This window comes from Corvus hawaiiensis, chromosome 17 (genome assembly GCF_020740725.1).
Source record: "Corvus hawaiiensis isolate bCorHaw1 chromosome 17, bCorHaw1.pri.cur, whole genome shotgun sequence".
NCBI lineage: Eukaryota > Metazoa > Chordata > Aves > Passeriformes > Corvidae > Corvus > Corvus hawaiiensis.
Window position 1 is genome coordinate 4,551,966 of NC_063229.1, and position 15,511 is coordinate 4,567,476.

The following is a 15,511-nucleotide window of genomic DNA, read 5'->3' on the forward strand; positions in this document are numbered from 1 at the left end:
AAGTATAGAGTGTTTCTTGTGGTTTCTATCCTGTAAGGTGTTTGCATGTGTGCTCTGAGCTAGCAGCCTGAAATTGTCACCCATTCCATAGCTCTCCATGTCCCTCCCACGGACACTGGTGTTCCTTGGCAGGGAGTGGCTGCTGGCTGACTGCTCTCCTCTCTCCTTTGCAGTAAGTGATGACCTCATCAAGGACTGTTTAAGCATACTGTACAACACCTGTATATGTGTAAGTACAACTCTTCTCCTGGTCACTTTTTACATGTGCTGCTCGATAAGACAACAAACAGACTCTTTAAGTGTAAATTAAACTTACTCCAAAGCTTTACACTAAAATTCCTTCAGTTAAATACAGGATCACTCTGTATTTTGATGTGTTACTCAAATAATGTGTTTTCTTAGCCACATTGTCAAGCTTAAGTTCCTTTGTTTGGATCTTCCTGTCTCTGTGTTTCCATAGGAAAGCTGTGCCAGCCTTTGTCACGTTCCAGCTTAAAATTTGAAGCTGGGAATGTATCCCTATTAAACCCAGCTACAGCTGGTCTTATTCAGAACTGGGGCTGGCAAAGGGTTTTAAGTTAGATCCTGCAACTCCATGTGCTGGATTTTAGTTCAGTTCAGTTGTGGCAGATCAGTGCAAAGGAGGGTGCTGGGTTAAAGGACTCTGGAAATATCTCGTCATTAAAATCCTGAGCCTAAAAGCAAAGGCCTCAGATTATGCATGAAGGGGACATCCTCAGGATTGTTTACTTCATCAACACCTCATTATGCCATAACCTAGGGAACACTGTTTAACAAAAATTTAGAAAAGAGTCACTTAGTGGCTTGGAGCTGTTCCAAAACCATCAGTCTGATCTCCAGAGTTTGAGTCTTACTAGATCATGTCTCCCTGATAAGGATCTGTGTACACGTGGGAGGGGGAAGAGAGGGAACACTTCTTTTGTTGGCTTGGATGATTTATTTTTTTAACTGCAGGTAATGCAACTTTTGCAAACTGAGAGTAGCATGAATATGCTAAAAAACAAGTTTGCAATTTCTAGACTAGCTGCTGTTTTAATTCACTTTGGTATTACTGCTGGGATTGGATGAGAAGTGTCCAGGATGGCAGAAATGGTGTGGGTCTGTGGGCACCATGAACTGTTCTTATGCTTAGTGTAAATACTGGGGAATTATCTGAGCTAGTCTGGTTCTGTGAGCACTGGGAATTTGTCAGTCATGGATAAGGCACAGCAGTGAGGATGTAGTTGTGAGTTCAGGAAAGCCTGGCTGTGCTCTCAGGAGAGCTCAGAACATGAAAGGCAGCCTTAAAGTTGGGTTTGCATGCCTCAGCCTGACTTTGGGGTTCACCACCCAGTTCATTTAGGGCAGTGCTTGATCCGGGTCGCTCAGACAGGGCAGTGCTGAGGGTTTAGGAGCTGCTGTGTTTGCAGACCCTGACATGGAGCTGGCCACAGTTTGTATGGCAAAGCAGAGCCAAGCCCCTCCGGTGTGTGCCCAGGCAGGCAGGGTTGGCTTTAGATTCAGACAAGAAAACAACTGCCTTGAGGTGAAGCCTCTCATCCTGGCATTGTTGCAGGCGCCACGTTGACTCCAAACAAGGACTGCAGATGGTTTGGGTTGCCATAAACACAGCATTTCCTGGTCTCAGGAGCAGCTGACTCAGTACCACATCATCTGTAGGGCTGTCCTGCGTGTGCTGTGCCATGTGGCTGCTCAGGGTGGGCTCTCAGTGGCTCTGTGTGTGCTCCTTTCTAGACGGAAGGAGTCACGAGGCGACTGGCGGAGAGAAACGACTTTGTGTTGTTCCTGTTTACACTGATGACAAACAAAAAGACATTCCTACAAACTGCAACGCTCATTGAAGATATCCTGGGAGTTAAAAAGGTTCGTTACTGGTTTCTTAGTATTATTTGTATGGCTCTCCAGCCCGGTAGGGGAAAGACAGCTGTTTCGTTGAAGAGTTGCTGTGCCATTCTCACTTCTTGTAGCTTATGTGAAACCCACCTGTTCACACAAATAGTTAACTTCAATCACTTCTCATACAGAAGCCAAACTATTCCTGTGGTGTCATACTTGTGGTGCTTTTACCCATCTCAGAGAATGATGGGAGCTGAGTCCCCATGGTCTGAGTACCTCACTGTCATTAAAGAACAGCCAATAATTCCAATAAAAAAATGAACCTCATATAAATTGAGTTTTCATCCTTGCCTGCTGATTGTGTTTCACATACCTTACTTGTTTTCCTGACATCTGGAAGGCTTCCTGTGTATCCCTTAGCATTTTTCACCTCTCTAAGAAGTTGTAGGCTGGGACATGGCACTTAAACCTTCTGCACAAACCTGGTTATTGAACTTACTTGCCAGCATCACTGCAGCTCAGTGCCCTGATGTGATGCAAGTAAAATATTAGAGGTGTAACCTTGGGAAGACCTTGAATGGGAAGTGTCTGTGTACATTTTGTGGAGAAGGTCAGGAGTCTGTAACTTGATACTTCATTATTTAGAATAAGGTTGAGGTTGATGTACTTCCTGAAATAAAAAACAAGCTTAGTTTATCTGAACAAAAATGGTTCTTTTTTCTGAAAGCTGTTTTCAAAACACCTTTTTGTTAAAAAGAACTTCTGATGAAAAGACTGAGAGATAATTCACAAGTTCTTACCTGTGAGTTTCAAAGAAAAGACAGGATTGGAAAACAGAATTGAAACTTCTAATACCTAAACATAATTTATGTGTTAAATTAGGTTGTGGTTTTGTGGGTTTTTTAGTTAAAAAAGGCCCCCAAATGTTTTGCGAATGTAAAAATAGTATTTAAAATATGGATATCTGTACTTTTGGAATTGCTAAGCCTGACAGCAGTTGGAAATCCCAGCTGCCTTCAGACTGTTGCTGCTCCTTTGCTAACATTGGAATAACCCAGAGGGCTCCTCAGGGAAGATCTGCTTGTGTTCACTTGTTGACCATCGCATGTGACTCAGCTGGTGTTGCCTCCTCCAGGAAATGATCCAGCTGGATGATATTCCCAACCTGGCAAGCCTGGTGTCCAGCTTTGACCAGCAGCAGCTGGCCAACTTCTGCAGGATCCTTGCTGTCACCATCTCAGAGCTCGACACGGGCAGTGATGACAAGCACACTCTTCTGGCCAAAAATGCCCAGCAGAAAAAAAACTTGGGCCCTTCCCGAGCTGAAATTAATCAAGGTAATTGTTATGCTGTGAACAAGCCAGAATAATCTCAGCAATGTATAAAGTTTTCCTCTCTCAATGTCATATAGTGTTACGTTTCTGGAGGATACTGAAAGTGTTGTGTCTTACAAAGTATTTTTCTTTATTCACTCCCCTTAGTTTCCTGGAAACCATCTTTCCTGTTAATGAAACTTTGTAGCTTTTGGTTTCATGTGGTGTTGCTAATTAGGTGGGTTAATTTCTGTCATTTCAGCACTCTCTGATGAACTGAGTGGCTTAAAATAACTGGATTTGTTTTCTGTGCCTCAGCCACATCCATGGACTTCCCATTAGCAGCTCTCAGTAATTCTTTGTCATCCGTAAAATATGAATTCCTGAACTAAAACTGCCTGCAGTGTGCTTGCTGTTGCAGCAGGTCCTTCTCTGATTTTATCTGATGTTGTCCTGACCAGGATGTCTGTCTTTATCAAAAGAGAAGTATGTTCAACATTAATTATGTTGCCTAGTGTTACCAAACCAGCCTTGGAAATCTGTGGATTTGAGCTCAGCCTTAACTTTGGGCACAGTGCAGCTTTCCTTACTTTGCTGAGTACTTCTCAGGTGCAGAAGTCTTGCCTAGAAGGACGAGTAGGAATTGAAAAAGTTGAAGTACCATCAAATGTAGAATCTGCTGCTTTCAGTTCTTATTGTGCTGAAAAGCTTCTGGGCTTCTGAAGCAGATAATTGCATAGGCCCCTGCCAAGCAAATGTTGAGCTAATCATTTTTTATGGGCACAATCAGAGACTGATTCTAAGGCTGTACAGTATATTCTATTTTAAAAACTTTATCAGGGAGCTTATACTTGCAGAGAAGAAACTCTTTCATGTAACGTTCATGGCCAAATTGTGTCCTTTTTTCCTTGCCCCTGCAAGTGTGAAGCTTTAGCCATGTATCTTTAACAGACAGGTCCTGTAATTAAGTTACTCTTGAGAGCAAAATGCACCTCCTCAAACATTTTGCAGAGCCCTGACTTCTGTCATTGCACTGCTCTGTCTAAAGGTGCAGTTCCACAGTTCAAACCCTCTCACCTGGGGCTGCTGTGCTGTGTTCTCCATCTGTTTTGCTCCATAAGGAACTAATTCAGGAACCTAGTACTTGAAAGGCTGACAGCTTTCCTCCCAGCTGCTGCAGGGAGCCAGTTCAGTTACTACAGACCAACCCCACAGGAGGGAAAAAGGAGGAGAGGGGAGGTGGAGCTGCCTCTTCCAAGGGCTGCTGCTTTATTTCTGCCAGCTTAATTTTCAGCCAGATCAGTTCCTTGATATGACTGGAGAACAACACTGAGTTATTCCTGAGGTATGGATGCTCTCTTCCAGTCCTTAACAGGAGAGTGCACTGAATTCTTCCATCTTCTGATCTTTTTAACCAGATCTTTTTAACCATACGCTTCTGTTTCCCTAAAGTAGATGTTCTGGTACCTTGTGGTGATCTTAAATTGTAATAAAATTATTTCTCTTTTTTTTTTTTTTTTCCCCAGCAACACTTCTGAATATTCCAGGCTTCATCGAGCGATTGTGCAAGCTGGCCACACGGAAGGTGTCTGAAACTACAGGGACTTCCAGCTTCCTGCAGGAGCTGGAAGAGTGGTACACCTGGCTGGACAATGCACTCGTGCTGGATGCACTGATGAGAGTGGCAAATGAGGAGGCAGAGCAGAGCAGTACAGGTACCTGGCTTGCATTGCTCCGCCCACCAGCAGCTGATGCATGTCTTAACCTTCTTCAGGGTTTGCCACGTGTTGCTTTTCCTTGCATCTGGTCCAGATCCCTCTTTTCTTGCATGGAGGGCTCACATATCAACATTTAGGTCTGACTCCTGTTTTGTTCTCATGTAGCACTGATTTTTTTAATGAATTGAAATTAGCAAAAGGAGCCATCCTACAGCAATCTGTGCCCTTTGCATGCCTGGCTAGCACTGAAATGCTGTGCATCCTCAGCCCTAACCTGTGAGGTTAAAGAGTGATTAAAATAACCCTCCTGAGGTAAGTGCCTTCACCAGCATTTTACTGTAAAACTTTGGCTGATGACTTTGGGTTCAAATGCTTCGCACCAAGCACGTGGTCCCTCCTTTAAAAAGGAAAGGTAATTCCCGCTAAATTAAAGAAGTTAATTGGGGAAAAAAAATTGTTCCAGTGGAAGTGTTAATACAACCTTAGGAAAATGCTTTGAAGCACGTGTGTGGTTTGTTTCTTCATCCTTTGGTATGACAAAAATGCAGTGTATGTCTGGTAGAACTCAAAAGTACTTAGTACTCCTGTTTCTGCTCTTAGCAGGGTAATTCTCTATAAGGTTATGAAATTTATTTAACTGTGGCCTAAGTATACTGGTTTTGAGGTATGAAATGAAAGTAGATTTAATAGTAAGTGCTTCTCATAAACTCCAATCTACTTTTATTACCTTTTATGCCATGCCCTGGTGCAGTAGTCTATTAATTCATTTAGGTGAGCCTACTCATTTTAGGGAGATGCTGCCATTTAGCTCATTATGGAAAAATAATTTTAAAAAATCAGATTTTATCTCCTCTAAATTTTCAGCTATATTTTTTCTCTAGCCTGTAATTCAGATTGGTTATTTGCTGTACATCACTATTTTTAGTTGAGAAGAAAATTCCAGCAGATGTGCTGCTCCTGCATCTGCAGTGTTCAGTATAAAAGTAACAACTGTAACAAATCCTTTCCTGTTGAAGCTGCCTCAGTCTCACAGCTTCACCATCTTTTTCAGAGTCTTCAGATGAGAGTGGACTGGCCAACACCTCCACAAGAACACAGCTGCCCCAGTCCATGAAGATCATGCACGAGATCATGTACAAGCTGGAGGTGCTCTATGTTCTCTGCGTGCTGCTCATGGGCAGGCAGAGGAATCAGGTGAGCCCCAAAGGATGGTCACACTCACAGTTGGCATCTCTTTAAACCTGAGTGCTCATGAATGAGGTCATGGACACTGAAACAACAGGGCAAAGCTCAAGGTACAAAGCTGGGCAATCCCATCCCAGCAGCCCTGCCCAGAAAACTGGGAGCTTTCCACTGGGAACCACGAGGCCAGGGCTGGGCACACACTGTGCTCTGCAGAGCCTCTGCTCTGGTGCAGGAGGGATGCAGGGGGATGCCTCCTGTGGGAGGAAGTGTGTGGGTGTACCTGGATGCTGCAGGAGCTGCAGTCAGTGTTCTCACCACTCCTGATGAGTGATGAGTTTGGATGGAGCCCCTTCAGGCCTTACCCTTCTTTGGCTGCTTTGGAAACCCTCAGGATGATTTTTGTAGCATGTGCCATGACTTGGGAAAGTGTGAGTGTGCTGTCAAACTCGCAGCTGGGAAGATGCACTTCAGTGCTGTCTGCACTGGTCACTGCCGGGAAATCCCACTCATCTGTTCCTTTGCCTTTCTTCCTTTTGAAATTAAAAAAAAAAATTGTTCCCTGCCTCACACAGGGTGATGAAGAACCAGTCACTGCAGCTCAGCTGTGGTTTCATTTAAATGGGTCAAAAGCAGGTTGTGAAGGGAAAAGTAAAGCAATCCTTGGTGCAATTTTGACAGGTTTCCAGCTTTGGCAGTCTGCTCAGCTCAGCAGAGCACCATGGGGTGGCAGGGGCATTCAGATGTCCTGGACACTGGCAGGGCCAAATTGGTGTGAGTTATTGAAGGGCTGTTGTATTAGGCAAGAGAGACTGTGTTGCGGGGCAGGAGCCTGAGCACATTTATTTTGAGTATTAACCTCTCAGTGTGTCAGTCACAAACACTCCCGAGGGCCTTTTCCTAAATCTCTTGATCTGAATGCAAGTGCAGTTGTAGTTCAGTCCCAAACATAACTGACCTGTTCACCCTGAACATACAGCAGAGTCTGTGGGCTTCCCATCCCTGGAAGTGTTCAAGGCTGGGACTTGGAGCAACCTGGCATACTGGAAGGTATCCCTGCCCATGGTAGGGGAGTGAGATGGGCTTTAAGATCCCTTCCAACCCAAACCATCCTGGGATTTTGTGATTCTAAACAGACACTTGGCATTAAAAGAATCAGATTCTGCATGAGAGGAAGCAGAGGGAACCAGCAATTCTTTCAGAAACCACAGTCACTACCATAAACAACTCCTAATCATGTTGTCATTCCTTTTAGAAGTGCTGTTTCTGTTAGGCATGAAATAAAATGTAAACAAAGCCCAAAACGTAACTGAAACTACCAGAACATGGATCTATTAGGGGGACTTCTTTTTCCATTGTATCAAGACAGATAATTCATCCCTGCCTGAGTGCCCCACCTGAATGCAGTTTTATAGATACTGCAGGAACTGCTTGCAGCCTGCACTCATCCTGCTGCTGCTGGAGGGAGCTGGAGGTGCTAGATTCCTTCCCTCCCTGGGTCACTTCTGGTGTGCTCCTGTCAAATGTGACAAGGCAAAAACTCTGCTGCTGAGACAGCTAGATTTGAATTCACTTTTTAATTTCCTGGGAAAACAGCTCTTTATCCTTCATCTGCTGTTTCTGCCCCTGTGCAGATGGGGAAGGTAAGGATAAAGCTAGCCTGCAGTTCACTTCTTCCCAGGACTCATTCAGGACTGGAGGGAATTGAAGGATTTACTACATTCCCAAACACTTCTTGTCCAGAGCCAGTTTTTTTTGGTTGTTGTTGGTTGTTCTTTTGTTTTTTGTTTGCTGTTGGTTGGTTTTTTGGGTTTTTTTGTTTGGTTTTGTTTGTTTTTTTGGTTTTGTTTTATGAAATCCTCTGCCTTTGAAACACATGATACATTCTTCATTCCTTAATGTGCATAAGACTTGCATGGCAGATGTGAATCCACTGCCCTTCCTGAGAGCCAGGGAGATGGAGGACTGGAGCTGAGCTGTTCTCAGTGGGAAGCTCTGGAATGCAGGCACAGCAGTGTCTGCAGCAGCACACTCAGACAAGCATTTCAGCTGCCTTTTGGTTTCTCTTTTCTGTGAAGGAATAAAAGCACAGGATCTGTGGTACCAGTCTGAGCAGCCAAAGGACTTGCTGGTTTTAGATTGGATTCATTTTGCATAGAATTTTATTAAGGGCATCACAGACCTGCTTCAGTCCACTGTAACAATTGACATAATGGTGTGGTGTTTGCCTGAAGCAAGGTGCAGCCTCCCAAACTCAACCTGTCCCCAAATGTTTACTCTGAATCCTTGGTTTAAACTTGATTGCTGGCTAATTTGCATTAATTGGTAACTGTGACTTGGCTCCTCCTGCTGCCACTTTGGGGATGATCTCACCCTTGGGGATATGTGGTGTTTCTCTGCAGATCTGGGCCTTTGCTACCTTCTCATTATCGTCACACCCTAAATTACTCTCCTTATGTATTTTTCTAGGCTGTCTTGCATGTCTGTGTCATGGTGAAGAGCTATCAGCTGATTTCCTTGCTCCTGCTGTAGGGAGCCACACTGCACACACAGAAACTCAGCAGAGACAGTTTTAGTGTTGAGAAAGCAACAGAGCAATTCCTGTGAAGCTGGATGGCAGCAGGAAAAAGCCAAAGTCATTTGAAGGGTGACTATAGAGCAGGGATTGTCTTGGCATCCTCAGGCAGAGGAACTGTAATGAGTTTGGGGTCTGGGAGAGAGAGTGATACAAAGGCAGTGATGTGACTGAGGAGCTCTGTCAGGTGAGAGCTTCAGAGCTGAGCAAACTAAACTGCACACATTTGAAATCGGAGTCATTTGGAAAGGAGCAGATTGAGGAGTTAAAACTGTGAGTGTAGAAGCTCTTCCTTTACTGAGGGTTGAGGCTCTTGCAGGCAGCTCACACGCTTGGCTTCCTCCTGTTGTGCCTGTGCCATGGAGGGACAGGGGCACTATAGGGAGCACTTTGTTCAGAGAGATTCCTCAGAGCTGCTGTTGTGACTAAACCAGTGTCCAAGAGTGTTTTAAAATAATGGAGCACCAGAGGACTCCAAGCTCAGCAATCTGTCAGGGCAGCATGGGTGGGGTGGGAAGGAGCTGGATGCTTTCCTCAGGTGTGATGCTTGAAATGTCCAGCACCAGGAATGTGATTTCCATAAAGATGGCACAGCTGGTGGCTACAGCCAAGAGGAGTGCAAAAAGCCATCAGCTGTGCTGCAAACTAGGACTAAAATCTGTAAAAGAGCATCAGCTTCGGATATTTTGATTCATTCAGGTATCCGAGTAAACAAAATGAAGTAGATGATCTGCTTGAAATGCTGCTGGTTACAGTTCTGTGTCTTGGGACAACTTGGGGTATTTTTAAGTGATTTCGTTTGTTGGTTTTAAGGAACATGTCAATTACTTGGGCACTTAATTTTTGCAGCATGTTGGACATTCCAGTCATGTGGTTTTCATTTGCAACCACATCTCAAGGAATAATGCTTGTCCTAGGCCTACAGCTGATAAGAATCCCACTTTGTATTTCCCTTAGTCCTCATCTTCCAAATCCCTTATGTCAAAAGTATCCCAGCTTGGATGGAAGGTATTGAACATCTGTTCACACCAAAATTATTAGCTTTTTTTATATGAATAAAAAAGATGTACCAGGCAGACTGATAAATAAACCTGAGCAATTTGGCATTTTTTTTCTCTAAGTTCAGCTTCCCTTTAACCTGAAGGAGCAGTGTGGTGTGGTTGTGTTACTGCTGGACTCTGCTCAGGTCCCCTGAACAAAACCAATATTGATGGGTTTTGTTGTCATCAGAGGCCTACCTGAGCTCCAGCTGTGTGTCTGGAAAGGGAAAGGACACTCAGGGGATGAGTGGCAGCAGAATATCCCCAGCTCAGCTGTTTGGTGTAGATGCATTTTCAGCGTGCTGGAAGTGATGTCCTGATGCCCAAAGCTGCTTCTAGAGACACAGTAGTTAATTGAAGCACTGGTGAAGAACTTTATCCCAAAATGTCTGTTCTCCATCCATGTCCACCAAATGGAAACTACTGCACTGTGGTTAGTGTGTTAACACAAACACTTGCTGTTTGAGACAAGAATTCACATGTTTTGTCAGAGAATAACATGGTTGTGCCCTTCTGTTTCCAGACTACATTAAATCTGTGTCTGAGGCTGGAGCAGACGTGTTTGTACCTCTCTTGTTCCCCAGGTTCATAAAATGATAGCAGAGTTCAGACTCATTCCTGGCCTCAATAACCTGTTTGACAAACTCATCTGGAGGAAGCACTCGGCCTCAGCCCTGGTTCTGCACGGACACAACCAGAATTGTGATTGCAGCCCGGTGAGGGACTTCTGGGATTCTGTGTTGGGTTTTTTTCCTGTCATACACCCCTGAGGAGCTGTGCTGAGCAACTGGGTGTTTGTATAATCAATGACTTGAGAAGTGGTAGCATTCAGGTTTTGAGGAATTACTGTCTTCACTGAAGTCTATCCTTGGCTCGTGCTAGCAATTTAGCAGGGCCAATTTAGTCTCTCCCCTCTCTCCTAGTTTGGGAACTGCGAAAGGAGTAAATTTCTGGACCCTGGAAGCCAGAGGTAGAAGACAACCAAAATTCAAAGAAAAGCTGCCTGGGAGAGACACAGAGTACAAATTGTGCCACAGTCAGGTTTAGGGGGTGGAGGGCGAGGGTTGGGTTTTGTGTTGGACTCTTTATTATTTTCCTTCCAAACCTACACATTCAGAATTGATCAGTACAATTATAAGCTTTTTTGCCATTGCAGTGAAAAGAAATGATTACCTGTTATGTGCATAGGCTTGGAGGCAATCTCCACTTCTATTTTGAGAAGTGCAGCCTTCTCCATTTATGCAAGTCCCTTGCTCTGCTGTCCAAAGGGGTTTGATTTGGAAAGGTTTTCCATTCAGCTGTTTCATGTCAGCTTGGTAACTGATGAGAAATACTAAAGCAGTACTTTTTTTTTTTTACTTTTCTTGTCTCCTTTTAGGACATTACTTTAAAGATACAATTCTTGAGGCTTCTTCAGAGTTTCAGTGACCACCATGAGTGAGTATGAGAAGCTGTGGTGGGTTGTGGCTTGGTGGTGTTTGCCTGGTTGTGGTTCCAGGTGTCATGGGCATGGGGCAGGCTCCACGTGAAGGGAATGTTGCACTGTCCCTACACTTCATGTGCCTTTCAGCTCTTGCTGGAACAGCCTAAGAATTTGCTCTGCAGTGGGCATGTCTGAATATGCCTGGTGTGGTTAAACCCAGCCCATTTTGTCTCGTGTTGAAATGAGCTGAAACATGTATAGGATGAGTTAACGCTTTCTGGCTGAAGGAATAAGGAGGCAGCTTTCCTCTTTCTCTGCCTTCTCACTGAGAGCGGACAGTGAGCCAGGGAAATAGGAGGAAAGCTTCTGTCTGCTTTCAAAAGGCATCCTTAGGAAACTTGGATCTGCTGGAGCAGTTGGAGGGGTGATGCAGTTTGCTTGGGGTTTTTTTTAATGCTGTGCTGCTGCTACAGAGGTGTTAGTTGTGACTTGTGGAATTGCATCCTGCATTCCATCAGTGTCCTGTTGCTCTAATTCAGTCCTGGGAGATGGTGTCCAGTTCCTTACAAACAGCTGTGTTAGAGGCATGTTGCACTTCAGGTGCTGCTCATTCCTAGGGCCAGGCTGCTATTTCTGTGCAGCTTTTTAGTCCCGTTGGATAGATTTCAAATATCAGCCTTTTTCACTGTGGAATATTAGCTTTGAGAATGGGGAGCTGCTAGACATAGACAAGGGGGGAATGCTGACCTATTCTAAATCCTTTATGCAAGACATTGTTTGCCTGAGAATCGCTCCAGGTTTTCCAATAAAATCTCTACAGGTGATGTTACTATTTAAGTGGCTGCTACAAAGATCTCAGGCTTGTTTGAGCAGAAAACAGCTCCCAACTCTAACATTTGAGCAAGTGGAATGTGTGGGATCTGGTTGGGGGTTTTAAATAATTACATGAGCTTTCTGTGAAATCACAGATAAGCTGAGTTAACTGAGGACAAGATGAGAGCAAAGTACTTGTATGCTGATATTGATGCAGTGAAATTGTGTCCAAAACTTGCAGAGCTGTTTATTGCAGAGACAGAAAGGCTCTGTTCTCATTGCAGACACCTGTTTGATCCGCATCAAAGGAAGCTTTGCATGAGAGGCTCAGTGGGCACTAATCTGGATGACAGTGTTGGAAGCAAGAAGGAACCTCACAGTCATCACTGCATCCTCTGCTCCCTGAGCTTTCCTGAAAAGAAATGTTTGCTGCCTGATTTTGAGCACTTGGAAGCAGAAAGACTCTCAGGGAGCACACTGGCATTGGGCAGGGAGTCTGGCAAAGGGAACCCCTGGACTACATTTCCACTCTGGCAGACTTGTTCTGCATTTAGTTCACTTTACAGACAAAATAATTGATTTTCATTATGAAAAGTTCAGTATTTGATAAAGAATTCATGTACATTCCTGCGGTTTAGATCCATTTTTATTTGGATCTCTATATTTCCTGATGTTTTTAAATATTTCCAGGGTAAAGTTTGTTCAGATAATAAAATACCAGGATGACTGAGCCCTTTTTTTGCAGTTTCTGCTTTCTGTCTGAGATTTATTACTTAAAAAGAGCAATCACTATAGGGTAGAGAAAAACTTCAGGAAGCAGTGAAAAAGTTTGCTATTTAATAGTTATTTTGCTCTGAAATTCAGCAAAACATTGCTGAGATTTTTTTAAAAATGAGTGTTATCCTGAAGAAAATATTTACAAACCACAAGATCCCAAACAAGTCAGCAAAGAACCATCATCTCAAAGCGTCAGTGTTGGAAGTGGCGTTTGGTAAATTTTGGAGGATGTTTTCCCAAGCAGCAGCTGGCTGGCCTGGTGGAGGGAGCAGAGTGTGAACACTGTGAAGAGCAGCCAGGAGAAAGCAGCTTGCCTAGTCCTGCAGCCCTTGTTGGCCTGTGGCTCTGCTTTTCATGGAATTGCATTTTTGCCTCTTGAATTCATCCTGGTTTTCTCCCTTCCTGTCCCACTGTCTTGCTTTAGGAACAAGTATCTCCTTCTGAACAGCCAGGAACTGAACGAGCTGAGTGCAATCTCCCATAAAGCCAACATCCCTGAAGTGGATGCAGTGGTCAACACTGACAGGTGAGAGGGGATTGAGTTGGTAGTCACGGATTTCAGAGTTTTGGAAGCACTTAGACTGGAAGTTTGACATCACCTGTTTTGTCTGAGCTCTGTCTGTCCACCACACTTTGATTTCAGTGACTCCTTTCAGTGGGAAGTGTGCAGGTTTGTGGCATGTTGATGGTCATTAGCAAATCTCAGGTGTGCTCATGCTCAGAGTAAGGTGCTTTAAAAACAAAAGCAACTTTAAAAAACCCTAAAATGAGGGGTTTGAGTTCATGGCTCAGACTTCACTGTGATGTGCTGGCTCTGCCTGTCTGGCCTTCCTCACGTCAGCCATTGCAGACAGACCTGGAAAGTGAACTGTGATCCCTCAAATCATTACTTGCTCCTGCTAATAAGTGTTAGTTCTGGCATTCAGGAGCAGCCTGTGCACACATAATGTCCATTTCCAGGCTGCATGAATACATCCAAGTGTCAGAGTATTTTAAGAGCAGCTAATAACCAGAATAAGCTAAATTAGATTAACATGTTAAACCACTTACAGAATCTCTTGTGTTACATTTGAGTATCTGTTAGATAGATTTTGATCTAATAAGCTCTTTAATACATGATTCTGGTGTATAAACCTCAGCAGATGGAACATTGTTTGCAGAATTTAGTTTGGCAGAATACTCCCAGGGTATCAGCATGGACAAATCTGCACAGAGCAGATTTACCTCACTCCAAAAGGGAATCTCTAAGAGGATTTCAAGATTACAATTATTATCATAATACTGTGTCTAATTGGGAAGAACTTGGGGGTGTTTTTTACCCTTAGCATCTAGTTTTCTTGTTGCTTTTCTTGATCTGTGAGATCAAGGTATTACTTCTGCATGAGCTTAATGCAGGTAGATACTCCACTGAAGGTGCTGTTCAATACAAGTAGTCCTGCAGTTGTACAGCCTCTCTGCTTTTACTACAACCTCGTGTAGCATCCAGCTTTCCATACTCTGCTGTGCCTCCTGAATGGAATTCAGACTTCCCTTTACATTTCTTGAGGGGTTTCTTTCATTCCTAAGCTCAAATGTAGGGGGTTTTTTTGTTGTTTTTTTTTATCTCTTGATTCCCACAAGATGTGAACTGGTATTTCTGAAATCATTAAAATTTTGAGAGAAAAATTTTCTTTTGGACTTACTTGGAAGTCGTGTTGCAGGTACTGCAGATATTTACCAAGGGCAGTGAGGAGAACTCTTCTGCTGGTAGAACCAGCACAATATTTGTACTGTGTACTTCAATACTGAGATTTTGATCATCAAAAGCTCTGGAACAGTGACTGGATTCAGTGTTCAGTGCTCGCCCAGCCCTTCCACTCACGCTGTCATTTCTCCACCTGCTGCAGGAGTCTTGTCTGTGATGGGAAGAGAGGTTTGTTGACCAGATTGCTTCAGGTCATGAAGAAGGAACCAGCAGAATCCTCCTTCAGGTGGGTTCACTTTGCCTCTGATGTGCTGTTTGAGACCCCTGGGATGTAGCTTTGGTGTCATCCATCTTAGAGCAGCTGAGAATGTTTGAGAATCAGCTGTGGAAAGGTCTGGCTTTGTTGTGCTGAGGTGGCAGTGCAGGTGAGAATAAATCACAGCCAGTGATTTTCTGCGTGATCAACAGGTCTGACCCCAGCTTCAGATTGGAATGAAACAGATTAGGAAACTGGATTTAAATTAGAATTGTGATCAAGTACTTCCCTTGCTTCAAAACTAACACCTCCTTTCTTCTGTTTCTCAGGTTTTGGCAAGCAAGGGCAGTTGAAAGTTTTCTGCGAGGCACCACCTCCTATGCAGACCAGATGTTCCTGCTCAAGAGAGGACTCCTGGAGGTAAATAAGTTTATGTCAGGTATCCTCCATAGCAATCAAGAAGGATTTATCTGTAGTAAATCCAAAAGTGGATAAAAATGCAGTGTTAAGTATTATGCTGGGTTTAAAACTCAGTGGGGAAATTGAGGCCACTCAAGCTGCCCCCGTTTGATAGTGAGGGAATAAACACTAAGGGAGATAAATCAGGATCACAGTTTACTGGAGAAATCACAATAGATGCAACAATAATAATAATAAATGAAAAACTGCCCCTTATTCCTGTATAGCTATGACAAATACTGGGAACACCTCTAAAAATATACCTGTGAATTCTGCTTGTGGCCGTTTGTATCACCTGCATCACTGGGAAGTTGTTTTAACAGGAGACTCATCTGAACTGTCTTTAGTTCTGTGATACTGTGATATTCAGTCACCCAAGAACCTGCAGATAAATGCTTTAAATACTGATGAAAT

At 43.7% G+C, this 15,511-nt stretch overlaps 1 protein-coding gene across 1 annotated transcript in view; it reads left to right on the forward strand.

Moving 5' to 3' along the window:
* The window catches only part of LOC125334585 (transient receptor potential cation channel subfamily C member 4 associated protein), a 35,050-nt gene that overhangs the window by 14,443 nt on the left and 5,096 nt on the right, over positions 1-15,511 (forward strand). The window contains exons 5-14 of the mRNA XM_048321579.1: positions 174-229; positions 1,756-1,884; positions 2,993-3,194; positions 4,697-4,885; positions 5,940-6,082; positions 10,270-10,401; positions 11,064-11,122; positions 13,123-13,224; positions 14,585-14,668; positions 14,968-15,058. Of these exons, the coding sequence (XP_048177536.1) occupies positions 174-229; positions 1,756-1,884; positions 2,993-3,194; positions 4,697-4,885; positions 5,940-6,082; positions 10,270-10,401; positions 11,064-11,122; positions 13,123-13,224; positions 14,585-14,668; positions 14,968-15,058 (1,187 nt within the window). The remainder of the gene's footprint in view (positions 1-173; positions 230-1,755; positions 1,885-2,992; positions 3,195-4,696; positions 4,886-5,939; positions 6,083-10,269; positions 10,402-11,063; positions 11,123-13,122; positions 13,225-14,584; positions 14,669-14,967; positions 15,059-15,511) is intronic.